Source organism: Candoia aspera, chromosome 6, assembly GCF_035149785.1.
Source record: "Candoia aspera isolate rCanAsp1 chromosome 6, rCanAsp1.hap2, whole genome shotgun sequence".
Classification (NCBI taxonomy): domain Eukaryota; kingdom Metazoa; phylum Chordata; class Lepidosauria; order Squamata; family Boidae; genus Candoia; species Candoia aspera.
In genome coordinates, this window is record NC_086158.1 from 95,354,585 (window position 1) to 95,372,209 (window position 17,625).

At 42.6% G+C, this 17,625-nt stretch overlaps 1 protein-coding gene across 2 annotated transcripts in view; it reads left to right on the top strand.

Moving 5' to 3' along the window:
- SH2D4B (SH2 domain containing 4B) overlaps positions 1 to 17,625 on the top strand; it is an 81,114-nt gene that overhangs the window by 23,163 nt on the left and 40,326 nt on the right. For both annotated transcript variants that reach the window (XM_063306263.1, XM_063306262.1), the window contains exon 4: positions 16,254 to 16,401. In XM_063306263.1, coding sequence (XP_063162333.1) covers positions 16,254 to 16,401 — 148 coding nt within the window. The remainder of the gene's footprint in view (positions 1 to 16,253; positions 16,402 to 17,625) is intronic.

The following is a 17,625-nucleotide window of genomic DNA, read 5'->3' on the forward strand; positions in this document are numbered from 1 at the left end:
TATTTTGAACAGAGATGTAAACTAGATTTATTTAAATTTTCTCTTATCACCCATCTTTAATTTCATGGTTTACTACTATTCACTCTTTCTCTGCATGTTTCTTATTCCTATGGGGAATAGTGTCACAGGAATTGTCATGAGTAAGGATGGCGAGCAGGGGGCTCCCATCCAGCCTGTCAAGCGCATGCGTAGCACTGAGGAATTGGTCAGCCATTCAAAGAGACACAGATCGGGACTGCCTTAACCCTTGGGGGTTATATGTCTGGGTTTTTCCCACGCTTCTTCAGTTTGTTAGGATTCCTGTTAAGTACTAGCAATAAATATTAGAGACCAGTTCCTTGTCTCAGTGTGTTTCCTGGTTGTTAGGACAGGAATGTACTGTATCATGTATGCTATCTGATTGAGGAAAGAACCCATGGAAACCAAGATTTATACATGCATAAACATACATGGCTACAAGCTATGAATAGCCACCCCCCCAAAAAAAAAGTGAACTGTGAGAGGTGTCTTAAAGGTTGGCTTTCTGATGGTTTAACTCTTTCAGATTATTTATACTTGTCAGAAGGGTCTTTTGTGACAAAGAAGCAGAGGAGAGCCAGGCCAAGGATCAACCAGTCTCAATTCACTCAACATGTGCTCTGAGTGGTTTGCTGAGCTGCAGAACGAGCAGCAAACAATAGTCTGCAATCAAGCTGTGCATTAGAAATGATAAGAATGTTTTCCCCCAATTATTATGCAGTTTTCTACTTTGCTTTAATTAAAACTCTCTCCATGATTGAAAACAAAAACAAAACAAAACAAAAAACAAAAACAGTTTTCTCACTAGGAAAGAATTCTTCTGCAGCCCCCTGAGGGTTCTGCAGTAGTTTCTAGTGATATATTTTTGCTTGATCAACCTCCCCAATATAAGGGGATCTGCAGAGGCAATTATATGATGTGACAGGTCTTGTTATCCTCTGTAGCAGATTGTATCTGCTTTATGACTGTGAAATGGGCATAATGCTCAGCTAGAGAAATGCTAATGACTTGATACCTGAGAAGAGTGACTTTGTCTTTCTGAAGAGTTTTCATAGCTCGTTTAAAAATACATTTTGCAGAAATACAGAACCTAGTATTTCTGGTCCCCCACACCTGCACTTTGGATCAGTCACTGCTGTTCTCTCCTACCTCATTGTGGGGGGGGGGGGATGAGGGCAGATCCCATGTAAGTTGCCTTGAACTCTCAGGAGAAAAGGCAGGACATGAATGCACTAAATCTATAAATAGTTGATGGGAAAAGGAAGAGTAGCGAAGGAAGAAAAGGCTGTGGGTCAAACAGACAAATAGGAGGAATTATCCTGGCTTCCCTGTGCCATTAGGAGAAAGCAAGGGTGCAGAGCAGGACCGCAGAATCCAAGAACTGCCCTCCCAAAGTGGATCAGTCCAGGATCTGTTTGGGGCCTGGGGATTAAGGATTAAGGATGGAATGAATGATTTAAGCCTGTACATGGCCAAAACATTCATTTTGCCTCTTTAATACCTCCTCAAGGACCAATATTTTGTGTGTTCTTCCCCACTTCATCCTGTCTGTTGGCTACTAAAGGGATGTGGCCTCTGTTGTGTTCTGAAGAATTAGTTTTATTTAAAGATCAATCTTTCACCAAGTGATCTGAGCCTTGCCATTTTAAAAAGTGTGTTGTGAGAATAGATGGATGGATGGAATAAGAACGAAGGATGCAGAGGTGTGGGAAAAATGAAAGCAAAATAGAAACAAAAACAGCCTCCCCAGATTAGAAGTTAAAGGTAGGTTTCCCCATGGGAATGTTGAGGATGATAAACTTCAGGCTATTTTGGGGTCCATCCATTAAGAAACAAGAACAAAGTTGCTTTCAAACTTCTCATGGACATAATCTAATTTAAACCATCTTTTAAAATGGAATTCCTCCATTCTGGAGTGGATGGATGACAGGAAGGGATGTTGGCATCTTGCTAATTTGATGCCCAACCACATCTATGGGCTAGCGAGGTGATAGGTTGGGCGATAGGCTGCCTGGCTGAAGGGAGACTAATTCTCCTGCCTAGTTTATTGCTGTCAAAGGATGCTGGTCATGCCTCTCTTTCTCTCTCTCTCTTGTCTTCTTCTGAAGAGTAGGAAGTCTGTATCAGCCCCAAACTAGCAAAGACTGCAATCTCTTTCCCAGGGGCCTTCTGATAGAAGAAGTCAATATTGCAGACATTGCTCCCTATCATTCATAGCTGTTGGAATTAATCATAAACTGACAATGTGAATACAGAATTGCATCACTTTAGAACCCAGGTACCAAAGTGGTGCTAGGAAGAAATAAAAAAGGGAGGTGGCATCATTCCTATGTACACGGAATATAATTGTGGGTTACCTGAAAAATGACTTAAATGCTTTGTGTGGTTCAGACAGAAAGCTATCTTTATGGTTGCAAGAACCTCCTCAAATCAATATGATTGTGTGTGTGTGTTTATACATGTTCCTGTACATGAGCAACAGAGTTATGGCGTGAATGTGGATTCTTATTTTCTATCCTGTTTCTATCTCGTGCCTTTAGAAGCCCCATATTAAACACTGGGTCCCAAGGTGTAATGATTGCCTAAACCCAAATACTCAGTCTCACAAGCTCGGGCTTAAAGATAACTGATTTATTAAAGGAATAGTATGCAAATACAGAGAAAGCTGAGAATGAGCAAAAGCGCGCCAAATACAAACTTAAAAGCCTTGCTTGTGGGCAGGGCCCGCCTCGTCGCCCGTCAGGACGCTCCCCCTCCCAGGTGCTGAATGCCGTTAGACGCGCCTGGGAACGTAACCTTGAACAGGAGCGCAAACCCAAACATGCATTCCAAGCCCTCAAAACAAGGGAGTGCAACAGAATGGAAAAACCCCGGGTGAAGAGATACGGAACAGAGAATGACATGTGAAACGTTACAATGTTAAACAGACATTAGAATGAGAACATGACATATTGCCCCCCCAAAAGAAATCAGGGAGCCGGTTTGTCAGGATAGGCAGAGTGAAATTGGGCTACGAGACGAGGAGAATGCACGTCTGGAGCAGCAACCCATTCAGGATGAGGGAAATGTTTCCAGCGGACGAGGTATTGTAGAGTAGAGCGCTGGCGTCTGGAATCAAGAATAGATGCCACCTCGAAGTGCTGCTGGTTGTCTATCATGAGGGGAGGTGGAGGAGTGGGTTGCGGATGCCAACGGTCCGATGACAGGCAGGGTTTGAGTAAGCTACAATGGAAAACAGGATGTAAACGTTTAAGGTTGTGAGGTAAATCAAGTTTAAACGTAACAGGGTTGAGCTGAGCAATAATTGGAAAAGGACCGACAAATTTAGGACCAAGTTTTTTAGAGGGTTGTGGGGACTTGATAAATTTAGTTGATAAGTAGACTTTATCCCCGACTGTAAAGGATGGTTCTGGGGAACGCTTGGCATCAGCATGGCGTTTATAGGTAGCTTGGGCATGGTGGAGAGCGAGTAGAATATTAGACCATGAGTCTTTGAGAGAGTCTGCCCAGCCAGTGAGGGTGGCTGGGAGTGGTTGAGGATGAGGAAGTTCAGGAATAGGAACAAATTCACGTCCAAAAACAGTTTTAAAGGGAACTTGACCAGTGGTTTGATGAATGGAATTGTTGTAAGCGACCTCAGCAAATGGGAGTAGATCGACCCAGTTGTCTTGTTGGTAGTTAACAAAAGCTCTGAGGTATTGTTCTAATGTAGAATTAACCGCCTCTGTAGATCCGTCCGTTTCCGGATGCCAAGCAGTAGAAAGTGATTGTTTCGTACCCAAAAGTTTTAAAAATGCCCGCCAAAATTGTGACGTAAATTGTGTGCCTCTGTCACTCACCAAACGGGCGGGGATACCGTGGAGGCGGTACACGTGGATGAGGAAGAGGCGTGCCAGCTGTTGTGCGGTGGGGATAGAAGCACATGGGATAAAGTGGGCTTGTTTGGAGAAAAAGTCTTTGACGACCCAAATGACAGTTTTTCGTTGACTAGGGGGTAGATCAACGATAAAATCCATGGAGATATCTTGCCAAGGGACAGACGGAGTGGCCACGGGTTGAAGGAGACCCTGGGGCTTGCCCGGTTTGCGCTTTATCGCCGCACATACAGGGCACGCAGTGACATATTCCTTTAAGTCTTTGAGTAAAGTGGGCCACCAGAATTGGCGGCGAACGAGGTGCAAAGTTTTCACGTAGCCGAAATGCCCCGCTAGTTTGTCATCGTGGCAGCGCTGGAGTATGGTTTTTCGCAGTGCTTCGGGTACATAGAGACGATCGTTGCGCCAGGCAAGATCATCGGTGAAAGTTAACATGTGTCTGTTGGTTTGTAACCAAGTATCTGTTTTAAGGTGGGAGAGCAACTGTTGTTGCAAATCGGAGGGAATTGACAAGGGAGGCGAGCCGCTGGAAGGCTGAGCGGCTGGAGGCGGAGTCGATTGTGCTCGGGTCTGGCTGCGAGTCACCGCTGCCAGACTTAACTGTTTGTCGGTCCAGACGGTGCCTTGGACCGTTGGCCCTGGGCCAGCATCTTGGGGTCTGCGCGAGAGTGCATCAGCCAAAAAGTTTTTCTTGCCTGGTATAAATTTAAGAGTGAAGTCAAAGCGGCTGAAGAACTCAGCCCAGCGCAGCTGTTTCGGACTGAGTTTTCGGCTGGTGCTTAGAGCTTCCAGGTTTTTATGGTCAGTCCAGACCTCAAAAGGGTTGGAAGTACCTTCCAATAGGTGTCGCCATGTCTCTAAAGCCGTTTTTACAGCAAAAGCCTCCTTTTCCCAAACGTGCCATCGTCTCTCTGTTTCAGTGAATTTGCGAGAGAGGTAGGCACAGGGTTTTAAATCGCCAGATTGGTCAGATTGTAACAAGATTGCGCCTATGGAAAAATCAGAAGCATCGACTTGTACAACGAAGGGTTTAGAGGGGTTTGGATGCTGCAAAATTGGTTCTGTGGTAAAAAGTTGTTTGAGCGTTTCAAACGCTTGCTGACAGGCTGGAGTCCATTTAAGGAGCGCGCCTGGGTTCTTCGAACGTCGCGTATCCCCCTGTCCCTTGGTTTTTAACAGTTCCGTAAGGGGGAGGGCGATTTCTGCAAAATTTTGGGCGAATGCCCGATAGAAATTAGAGAATCCAAGGAAACTTTGTAATTGTCTCCTGGTACGAGGAGGCTCCCATGCCACAATAGCTTCTACTTTTGCAGGGTCCATTTCAATGCCCTGAGCTGAAATTCGGTAACCTAGGTAATCAATTTGCGACTGATGAAATGCACATTTTGACAGTTTTGCATACAATTCTGCTTTTTTCAATTTAGTCAATACTTGACGCACCAAGTGGATATGTTCTGACATGGTTTCAGTATAAATCAATACATCATCCAAATATACCAGTACCCCTTTAAATAGGTGGTCATGCAAGACCTCATTGATTAACTGCATAAAAACCCCGGGTGCCCCAGATAAGCCAAAAGGTAAGACTTTATATTGGAAAGCCCCAAGAGGACAGTTAAATGCTGTTTTCCACTCATCCCCTTTCCTTATGCGAATGCGAAAATACGCTTCTCTCAAATCTAGTTTTGAGAAGATTTTGCCTCTGGCCAGATGTGATAACATATCTTTGATCAGGGGCAAAGGATATTTATTTAATATTGAGACCGCATTGAGCCCGCGGAAATCGGTACAGAGTCTTAATGACCCATCCTTTTTTGGCCGAAATAGGACAGGAGCTCCTACCGGGGAATTTGCCGGCTCAATGAAACCCCTAGCCAGGTTTTTGTCAATGAACTCCCTTAGCGTGGTAAGCTCTTTGGGAGACATGGGGTATATTTTTGGGTGAGGCAATTTTACATTTGGTAAAAACTCAATGGCACAGTCCGTTTTTCGGTGGGGTGGCAAGCGATCCGCTTCTTTTTCCCCAAATACTTCAGCAAAATCCTGATACTGATTGGGTAGTCCTTCAAGAGGGTGAAGCGTTTGCACAGTAGTATATGCTACCCCTCCACCCTCCATGTCCTCCAGTAAGTCCTTTTCGGGTACTTTGTAAAATCCATCTGCAAACGTTACAGTTCTATGGAGCCAGTTGATAAAAGGGTTTTGTTGCACAAACCAAGGCATTCCCAGGATTACCAGAGGGCCCCCCACTGGAGCTACCACAAATGGCAGCTTTTCTTGATGGGAGCCCATCTGCAAAGCGACCAGTCCCGTGGAAAGATTGACTGCTTTCCCTCCCGCCATAGTTCCATCCAATTGGGTGAAAATCATGGGTCTTGCCAAAGGGAACGTGGGCAGTTCGAGAGCTGCTACCACGTCAGGGTGCATTAGGGAACGGGAGCAACCCGAGTCTAGCATGGCCCACACTTCCACAGTTTTGGTTTTTGAGCTCAGTTTAACTTTAACAGTCAGTGTGGGGAAGTTTCCACTCACCGAATCATGGTTACGCCCGGTTTCTTCCACCTGCCCTAGGGCGCCCTTCAGGGCAGGTGGTAGGCTTTTCCCGCCGGCTGCTCGAATTGCAACTCTTCCTCCTCTTCTCCGAAGGGTAGGTCGGGGGGGTCCAGTTCTGCGAGGGCCGCCTTCAGTTTTCGCGGTGGAGCAGGAGCAGGCATCTTTACCGTGGGTTTCGTCTGTCGTTCCTCAGGACGGCGTCTCGGGCACGACGTGGCTCGATGCCCGTCTTTCCCACATCTGAGGCACTGACCCTTGGAGAACCGTTGCTCCCTCTCCTCTTCCCAGGTTTTCGGTTTGGGGCGGCTGGCAAGTCCAGATGTGCGCGCTCCTCTAGCAAGACGTGTTTGTCTAAGCTCTTTGGTATGGGCGTAGGTTCGTAGGGCATTTTCTGCGCTTCCCGCCAACTGAATCCACCCATATAGCGTTTTGGGATCGTCTCTGCCTAGCGCCCATCGAAGGATTTCGGGTTCTAGCCCCTGCTTGAACAATTCGATGATTGTTGGCTCAGACCAGTCTTCCACTTTTCCTGCTAAAGCTTTAAACTCCAACGCATATTTAGCAACTGAGAGGGACCCTTGGTAGAGTTTGCGCAGGTCATTTTTGGCCGTTTCTTGAGCTAGGGGGTCTTCGAAATGCTCCTTGAGTGCCCACAAAAATTCATCGAAGTCCTCTAACTCAGTTGCCTCAGCTTGGCATAGTTGCACATACCAATCCGCTGCCCTTCCTCTCAGCTTGTTGGCAATGAAATTGACCTTGCCATGTTCAGACTGAAAGTTCCGACCCCAATCTTCTATATAATGCTTGGCATTCGTAATAAAGAAGGAGAGCGTTGCAGGATCCCCATCAAACTTCACTCCAAATGGTGGGAAGGTTCTTACCGGCTCAGCTGGCTGTGGCGGTGCCGCGAATGACAGCGTACGCCGAGCCCCCACAGTTGGTCGATCCCTAGGAGGTCTTGCCTCTCGCTCTCCCCTTTGATGGGCTGATCGAGTCTTACTTCTCCCCCGGGTCGACAGGGTGCTGTGCCTGGGGTACTGTGACGGCTCTTCCTCCCAATCCTCCGGGGTGGGCTCTGCCTCTCTGGGCTGATCCTCTCTGGGTAGATCCTTGAGGATCGTCACTATTAAATCCATTTTATCTTCCAATGCCCTCATACGGGCCGGAGTGACCGGCTCCTCCAGGGGTTGGTTGGTTATCACCACCTTCGGTGACAAGGGGACTTCGTGCTCCCAGGCCAATTGGGGAGACCCCCTCCCCGTGGTTCTTTCCATAACAGATCTCTGTTCACTCCTGAGACTCTCCTGTATGGATGTCAGCAGCTCGTCCAATTGGGTATCTCGCAACTCCCGACGTGCTGCTCTTTGCGCTCTCGAGGTTAGCGCTGGCCGGCTTTTGGCCACCTCCCGCTCCTCTTCGCCTCCCTCACTTACGCGAAGTTGAGGTTCGGTCATCGCTGGCGTTCCCTCTTATCCAAGGATTGGATGGGGCCAGCGGAAAATGGAAAAAATGATTCTCAGCTTTATGTAATGATTGCCTAAACCCAAATACTCAGTCTCACAAGCTCGGGCTTAAAGATAACTGATTTATTAAAGGAATAGTATGCAAATACAGAGAAAGCTGAGAATGAGCAAAAGCGCGCCAAATACAAACTTAAAAGCCTTGCTTGTGGGCAGGGCCCGCCTCGTCGCCCGTCAGGACGCTCCCCCTCCCAGGTGCTGAATGCCGTTAGACGCGCCTGGGAACGTAACCTTGAACAGGAGCGCAAACCCAAACATGCATTCCAAGCCCTCAAAACAAGGGAGTGCAACAGAATGGAAAAACCCCGGGTGAAGAGATACGGAACAGAGAATGACATGTGAAACGTTACAATGTTAAACAGACATTAGAATGAGAACATGACACAAGGTTATACTTCTATCAGTTGTTGGTTTTGTAATACAAACAAACCCTTTCTTTTTAAGGCAGCACAACTGGAATGCTAAATAACCATAAATTCTCTCTCTCCCCCTCTCTCTCTCCATACAGTATATACATATACATATATGTACATATATAATTCAAGACATTTTAACAATGTAAAAACCATACAGATATTAAAAAGAAATAGAGTAGATAAAGGAAAATAGTGCACAGTGAGAAAAGAAAATAGAAAGAAAAATGGAAAGAAATAGGAAAGAAGAAGGAAAAGGAAAGGAAATATTATAAGCAAGTGGCTTCCAATCTTCTTGACAGTGGTTATAAATGCATCAATTGGTGAGGTATCATCAATATGCTGATGATACCCAATTATACATCTCCATCCCAAGTGATGTAAGTGATGCTGTGACCACCCTCTCTCAGTGCCTGGGGCCTGTGGGGGCCTGGATGGGGAACAACAGTCTTCGGCTGAACCCTGGTAAGATGGAGTGGCTGTGGGTTAAGGGCTCCTCAGTTTCTGGGAAATTGCCATCTTTAATTCTGGATGGGGTCGCACTGCCCCAGACAGATCTGGTGCGTAACTTGGGGGTCCTCTTGGACTCACGACTCCTGCGCGAAGAGCAGGTAGCAGTCGTGGCTAGGAGGGTCTTTGCGCAACTCTGTGTTGTATGCCAGTTATGCCCTTTCCTGGAATGAGAGGACCTTCAAACAGTCACTCATGCCCTGGTCATCTCCCACATAGACTACTGTAATGTGCCCTACATGGGGCTACCCTTTAAGAGTATCCGGAGGCTATAGGTGGTCCAGAATGCAGCCACATGGGTAATTTTGGTGCCCCAAGGGTGGCATGCATAACACCTTTACTGCACAAGCTGCATTGGGTTCCAGTTTGCTTCTGGATCCAATTCAAGGTGTTGGTTATGACTTTAAAGCCCTATATGGCATGGGGCCAGGCTACCTGAGGGACTGTCTCATCCCCATTACATCGACCTGTCCCACCCGGTCATGCAGAGAGGGCATGCTACGGATCCCATCTGCTAGAGAGTTCCATCTGGTGGGGTCATGGAAGCAGGCCTTCTCTGCAGCAGCTCCTGCCCTTTGGAACATTCTCCCCCTGGAGCTGAGACAGGTCCCATAGCTCCTGGACTTCTGCAAAAACTTAGAAACCTGGTTTTGTCTTCATGCCTGGGGCAGGAAGGAGAACAGCTCCTCTTGGGCATGGCCAGCTCCCTAGAATTGCCCTGTTTTGCTTACAGAATGAGAGAGAAATATGCCATCTGGATTCTATTACATTTTAGTATATTTCATATTTTATATTATATTATTGTATAGTATGTTAATATGTTTCTACTACAGATTAAGGTTACTATGGTAACTAATCATTTTGGCCGGGTGAAGAGGTTGAATTTAATTGTCCTCTTTTCGGATGTTAATTTTTGCACCTGGGGAGAAGAACTTGCCTGGACTTGTTTTAGTTTTCAGTTTCCCTTCTGTGTAGGCATGTAGAGAGTTAAGCAGCTCTCACTGAGAGCCTGTAAGAATGCAGAAGCTTTTAAATATGTTTGCTTTCTGTAAATAAAAATTATTTTTATAGAAATGCCTGGTGTGTGACTTTTCTGATCTCTCCTGAGCCAAAGGCTTTCTAGCACTCTGCCAACATAGTATTTATATTACATTGTGGTTAATTGTTTTTTTTTTACTGTAAACCATCCAGAATCCCTCCTTGAGGCGGGGACAGGGCAGTGATAAATTTGACAAATAAATAAATAAATTTATATTTTACCCTTTCTCTCTAACGTTACATCATATTTTCCTCCTTTCCATAATCTACCCTGTCTAAACTTCAAACCCATAAACCACAAGTTCATTTTTTCTCTTTTTTCAGCAAAAAGTCTGTAAGGGGTTTCTGGTCACTAATCAATGTAGTTGTTGATCTTTCTCTAATCAAACAAGCCAGTTTTGCCATCTCTGCTAGTCCTGTCATCTTCACCAACTGTTCCTCCGTTGTGGGTATATTAGAGTCTTTCTATTTTTGCACAGCAGTGATCATATATAAAAATAATCTTCCATGACTCTTTTCTCATTTTCTATTCATTAATCTCAGTTCTGGTTTCAGCTGAATGTTGATCTTTGTATGATTGTATGTATTTGAGCCTAAAGTGTTCTAGCTTTTTACAAGTCCACCAGGCATGATAAAATGACCCTTCTTATTGTCTACATTTCCAACATAAATTTGAAGTACCTTTATACATTCTAGATAATTTCTCTGGAGTCATATACCAACTGAATACCATTTTATAAAAACTCTCTTTTAAACTGTAACATAATGTAAATTTCAGTCCTTTCAGCCACACATTTTCCCACTGTTCCATCAATATATTATATCCAAAGTTCTTAGCCCATTTTATCATACTGTCTTTCACCTGTTCTTCCATTTCTAATTTCAACAAAAGTTTGTACAATTTGGCAATTGCATGCTTATCATTTGTACATAATTCAGTTTCACATTCTGTCTACTGCTGTTTGATTCCAAATGTCCTGTTATCTCTTAACTGTGCATATGAAAACCATTAAAAGCTAAATCCCTCTGCAGTCCATTGTTCTGTTGCTTTCATTTTGTATTCTCCATGTTCCTATCCTAACAACTCTTGATATGCTAACAATTTTTCTTTATCTATTGTTTCTTTCCTGTAAAATGCTTCTTGTGCTGAGACCCATAAAAGCATTTTCAGGCACATTCTGGGTTTATATCTGTTCCATATTCTCAATATGGCACTTCTAATGTAACGATCCTTAAAATCGACATTGACCTTTATTGTACCATAAAAAGCCATGCCATCCAAACCTTAGATTGTGCTCTTCCAGTTCTAACATTCTTTTATTTCTCAGCAAGACTCCCTCTTCCATCCAGACCAAGCAGCAGACTGCAAAATACAATTTCAAATCAGGTAATCCCGATCCTCCTCCTTTCTTTGCATCTTGGAGTATTTTATATTTAACCTTTGGCTTTTCCCCTTCCCATACATCTTTTTGCCATTAATTAAATGATACATCAATTGTTCAAAAATATTGTTTGAAATAAAAGCATCATTCTAGGCACAAGATTCATTTTTGTCATGGAAATTTTCCCCAACAATGCCAATTGTAATTTCTCCCATTTTAAGATGTCCTTCTTAATTTCATTCCATATCTTTACATAATTATTCTGATATAATTTACAATTCATATTAGTCATAGTAATACCCAAGTATTTCACCTTTTTCTCAACCATTTTTCCCCATCAGTTCCATTTGTTGTTCGATTTTCATATTCTTTGTTAGCATCTTTGTCTTTTGCTTGTTAATTTTAAAACTGGCTAATACCCCCAAATCCTTTAGTTTTTCCATTAATATTTCTATTCCTTCCAGAGGATATTCCAGAACTATCACCAAGTCATTAGCTGGTAATTTTTATGTTTCTCTTTTAATCCTCACTCCAGCAATTCTCTCATCTCATCATATGTCTCCATTCAATACTTTCAAAGCTAAGATAAATAGCAAATAAATTCTGTCTTCTCTAAAGGCTCCTATGAATGGAAATAAATTGAGATAGGAAGTTTTTGCCTTTTTTACCACAATTAATTTTTTGTATATTTCATTTGAGATGTTATATCCTTCAGCCATGCCCCATTAGAACAATAACAGGATAAAATGGTAAACAGGATAAAGAGATGAAGATAAGATGAAAGCACTGGGATCAATAGACCAGGATCAGCTAGATACCCACTGGAAGACAAGTGGGAGCAGATACTGCCAGGAGGAAAAAGCAGACCAGATATTGTTAAAATCCCAGGATAACTTAATGGTCTTTATTTCATGCTTGAAAGATTTTTTCTTTGCTGTTAAAAGGGTCATAATCTCAAGATTACCTTTTAAAAAAGATTGGAGTAATAGCACAATCCTAATGCAAAACATGCTTTGATTTTTTTTTTTTTTGGGTAGAGCAATGATAATCATTTCTTCTAAGCGATACATATTTTCATTTTATGCAAAAAGAGAATGAACTTATTGTTGGTCCATTTTCACTGAGTTGGTCCACAAGATATCAGGCACATATTTTAGATGTTCTTCTCAAGTGTATTTTTTTTTTTCCTCTCCCCTTTTCTCCTCTAAGCATTTTCTTATATAGGAGAAACTAAGGGATGCACTTATCCAGGGAAACATCATTATTTAGAGCGAAGGTCAGATTTTGCTGCTTCTCAACGATGCCCCCAAATTTAAACTGAATGTATTTTGTTCTGTTATGCTGGTCTATGACCATAATAATGATGGATTTGATTTGATTTACTATGTCCTATAGGATTTAGAGGAAGCGACTCCAATTCAGAATAATTTCTGAAATAACTTTATTCCTTCACCTGCATGTCTCTGTAGTAGGTCTTGCATTTTGCTTGGACTTTGCTACAGTTCTGATGATAATGAGGTGTGTTTATTAAGGAAAGGATTATGTTTATAAAATGAACAGTACAATGGCCATACAGTTCAACTAACACAAATGTTGTGTTCCCAACCCAGACCATTTTTCCTATTCTTCCCCAGCTTGAATTGGGAGAGATGCAAATAATACTGAAAGCATTAATTTCTAAATTACAGGCCAGAGCAAACTGTAACTTAGTGTATTTATTCATTTTATATATTTAATCAGAGCTTTTGCCCACTGCAATCAAGAGATGGAGTTGCCGTGTGAGTAGTGGTATCAAAAAAATTCAAATGCAAATTGTTTTGAGCTCACCTTGCCCTGTTTCAAGATGCAACCACTTCCAGAATGCTTGGACCAACATTGGAATGCAAGGCCAGAACAACCTGTTTTGAACTGTAAATATTTTGAACATGAAAAGTCTTGCACAGCCCTAATATTGGCTGCATCCTGCCCCATATGCTTTTAGGAGTGAAGAAGATTCCTGAATAAATGATTTTTTCCAGCTCTTTCTTGGCCAAGAATGATGAGAGACTATGTTTAGGAGGCAGATTTCTGTCTATCCATAATTCTCCAAGCTAAGTTTATCTTTCACAGCATAGCTGGGTCTCCATTTTTAATCCAGGAAAAAAAATTATGAAGGGCTTGGGTATAAAAAGACAAGAAGGGGAAACTCTTCCTTAAAAACAGAAACCCTGCACAGATATATTAATTGTGTTGGGCCTTATGCACCAAATTCTCGGGGTGGGGGTGGGGGACAAATCTCCAAGTTCCCCAACTGGTATAAATAGCAATGCTTACCTTGTTAAGTGATAGGAACCCCACTGCAGATTAAGGGAAGTTATGCTTATAATTTTTTTCAGACCACTTGGCAAAGCCTCTTGATTTCTTGCTAATGGTAGAAAGCTGCATTCATTCCCAATTTTGTTTTCCCTGCATATGATAAATGCTTATAATTAGCAAATTGTTTCCTTTCTACCAATCATGTTTGAAATGTCAATGGACAAATGCATTTTGAAAGTTGTCAGCTGACAGGCTGTGCTAAGCAAGCTGTCTTTGTGAAACCCAAGACACCTGTCCTTGTTTATTTATACCTGAAAGAGCATATCCATTCTTTCCCCAACTTGCTAACAAAAAGTGCCAATATTCCTTAACTGCATCATTCCTTTAAAAATATCTCTGGCCTCTGAACCATCAAGCCATTGGAGCCTTGCTGGTATCTTAAAGGTCACAGAGACATACTGGAGAATCTTCTGAATGATTGTCAAATGTTCAGAGACTCCATACTCCCACTACACACATTTGCCAAAGTGCAGTGAAGCTAGCTATCATAAACAGACAATTCAATTCATGGATCAAAGTGATTCCTTAAGTCTCCTGGGAAGTCTTCTGAATCTGCACCATGTCAACTAATCTGCTTCAGGGTAACTGATTAGTGGAGAACTTCATGAAAAAATGTGAAAAGGATTAAGGTATATACTTGTTATTATACTTACCAACGGTAGCTGAGATAAAACTAGAAAAGGATCAGATAAGGGACTCACTGCTTTAGTTTTACATATCTAGAGAGAAAGAAAAAAACAAAAAACAAAAGTGCAGAAAGAACGAATAAAAAGAAATAGAAAGAAGAACTTCCAATTTCCTTTGCAGAAAATATAAGGATGATTACAAAGTTACCTCTTACTCTATGATTACAAAAGATCCAGCCCAACTTTGAACCTATCTTTCTAGCTTTTCCTCTCATACCAAAGTTGTTCCCATTCTGTTCAGTTTTTGGAGACTAGATGGATAGAGAGAATCCCAAGCTCTTTTGCTTAATTTCTTTCCAACATTCTGTTGGGTTGGAAAGAATAAAATGGTTACACCAACAGACTTTCAACATCAACAAGAGGCTTCTGTAGGCAGCTATGGTTTGTGATATGCTTTGCTTCCCATCTTGAAGAGAAATTTTCTTGAGTATCGAGGAACTCACTCCTGATTCTGCAATCTCAAATGTCTGAGACAATCAAGCAAGACCTGATTGACCATCTTTAAGAGAAGCAAGTCTGATTCTTAGCCATTTCCTAAGTTATCTTGAGCAGGTTTTCCAGGAGCAAAGGGAAAACCATGTGGTGTTCTTTATTCTCCTAAAGATTCTCTGTAGACTGCTCCCCCCCCATTCTTATTAGCCTCAGGAAAGGAATTACAGATTCTGAAAATAACTAGCAGCCCCAGTTGATCAAGGACTCTTTGGAAACACTGCGAAAGATTCCCTCTCACTCTGCTGACCACTCTATTTACCATCAAAGTGTTCATGTGTCCAAGGGATTATGGTTTGATTTAAGCATTAAATGATAAAACCAACACTTCGAATCAGATACAAATTCCAATAGTCCGAATTAGAGGTTACTGTAACTTATATCTCTGCTCTTCTAGCAATTTCATGGCCGAAGAAAGTTAGAAAACTTAGAAGCCCTTCATATGGTCACACCACATGCCTGTTTGTAAAAGGAGATATCGGCTCATGTTAGTTCAGTTCAATTCATCGTTCATATTGGCCTTTCCCAATTTCCCAAAGTGTTGCCTGTAATAGTGCAGGTTGGCTAGTGGCCACAGCACACCTTTCAGGAATCCTGATAATAAAATGTTTTGAGAATAGCATTGCAGAAAGAGGAACTTTCTTCATGTGCTGTTGTTGTTTATTTGTTCAGTTGCTTCCGACTCTTCGTGACTTCATGGACCAGCCCACGCCAGAGCTTCCTGTTGGCTGTCACCACCCCCAGCTCCCACAAGGATGAGTCTGTCACCTCTAGAATATCATCCATCCATCTTGCCCTTGGTCGGCCCCTCTTCCTTTTGCTTTCCACTCTCCCTAGCATCAGCATCTTCTCCAGGGTGTCCTGTCTTCTCATTATGTGGCCAAAGTACTTCAGTTTTGCCTTTAATATCATTCCCTCAAGTGAGCAGTCTGGCTTTATTTCCTGGAGGATGGACTGGTTTGATCTTCTTGCAGTCCAAGGCACTCTCAGAATTTTCCTCCAACACCACAGTTCAAAAGCATCTTTCTTCCTTCTCTCAGCCTTCCTTATGGTCCAGCTCTCGCAGCCATATGTTACTACGGGGAACACCATTGCTTTAACTATGCGGACCTTTGTTGTCAGTGTGATGTCTCTGCTCTTAACTATTTTATCGAGATTTGTCATTGCTCTTTTCCCAAGGATGAAATGTCTTCTGATTTCCTGGCTGCAGTCAGCATCTGCAGTAATCTTTGCACCTAGAAATACAAAGTCTTTAACTGCCTCTATATCTTCTCCCTCTATTTGCCAGTTATCAACCAAGCTGGTTGCCATAATCTTGGTTTTTTTGAGGTTTAACTGCAACCCAGCTTTTGCACTTTCTTCTTTCACCTTCATCATTAGGCTCCTCAGTTCATGTTCTATTCATTTTGTTTAGAGAAGAGAAGAAGAAGAAATGCAAAGAGGAGAGGAGCAGATTCGAAAGCAGGAGGAACTCAGAGCTCAGGAACTGTACATGAGTCTCAAAGAGGCCCACCAATGCAGCAAATGCAGTGAAAAGGAAGACCATGAATGGAAAGAACAGTGTGAGTAAACCTGAAGGTATAGAGGGTTTTAAATTATGCCACGATCTTGATGCATCCTGAACAAACAATGCATGATGTATGATTTGAGCCTTCCTTGAATGAAAGCTTGGTTGTCTCAGGGCCTTTCTCCACTTTGGTGAATTGAAGTGCTCTTCAACTTGTTTTGTGCCCATCCTTGAGTGGGTTCAAACAATATAGCATGACTTTTTCTGTACCTGTTCTGTCCCTTCTATCCTGCTTCTGTTCCAAATGCTGGTTCCTTTACTTTCCTCCAAGGTAATGGGTGGCAGAGCCTAACAGCTTGCACTGTGTCGGAAAGAAGGGGAAAGACTATTTTAGCCCTGCTACAGCTAAGAATGACTTAGATCTATCTTACTCATGGGCTGGGGATATGAAGAAGGCAGTGTCATAGGGATGCATCTTGCAATCACTTATGAAAACTAAGCAAGAAAGAGTAACTGCCTGGTAAGCATAAGTAGATATAACATGAAGGTATCATATTTTACATTGATGCCCCTTATGTCAGACTTCAGCATTGCGAAGCTGAAAGCAAGAATACTTTTTGTCACCCTTCCCAATGTGTTCCCCAATTATGCCAAATTTCGTAACTCCAGTCAGTGTGGCTCTGCTGACCATTTTCATCCACCCCAGCTAGAAGCTATCAGATCTGGAAGGTATACGTTCTATACCTTCCAACTGTAGATGTGGATGCATTCTATCCAGCTGCATCTGCTCCTTCCTTGAAGGCTGCATTCCCAATGACCTTGAGGAAGAGGCTACAATTTCATCTACTGACAATTCTATTTCTCATGGAGACACAATATAACAAAGTAGGAAGGAGCATTCCTCCCAAGACTTGAGAGAAATAACAGATCATCAGAGATATATAAGAGGAGAGGCTGCACTCTTAATACGAAGAGGGCAGTTGAGTTGTGTGTTCTAATTTCATGGTTATCTTCCTCTCTGTTCTGTTTCATGTTTTGCCCATTAGCAAAGCTCTCCAAGTTGATGATCTAGAGAAACAGTACATCTGAATTCAGGCTGATGCCTTCTGGATGACAGGAAATTTAGTCTGACATCTCTGGAGAATGCCAGCTGGAAAAGACCAATTTAGATCATTTTTTGTACAAAGTCTTGAAAATTATCTCTAATTTTCTCTGACATACCTAGAATTCTAGAGTTTTAAGGGATTTGTGGTTTTAAACATATATTTTAAAGAGCTGT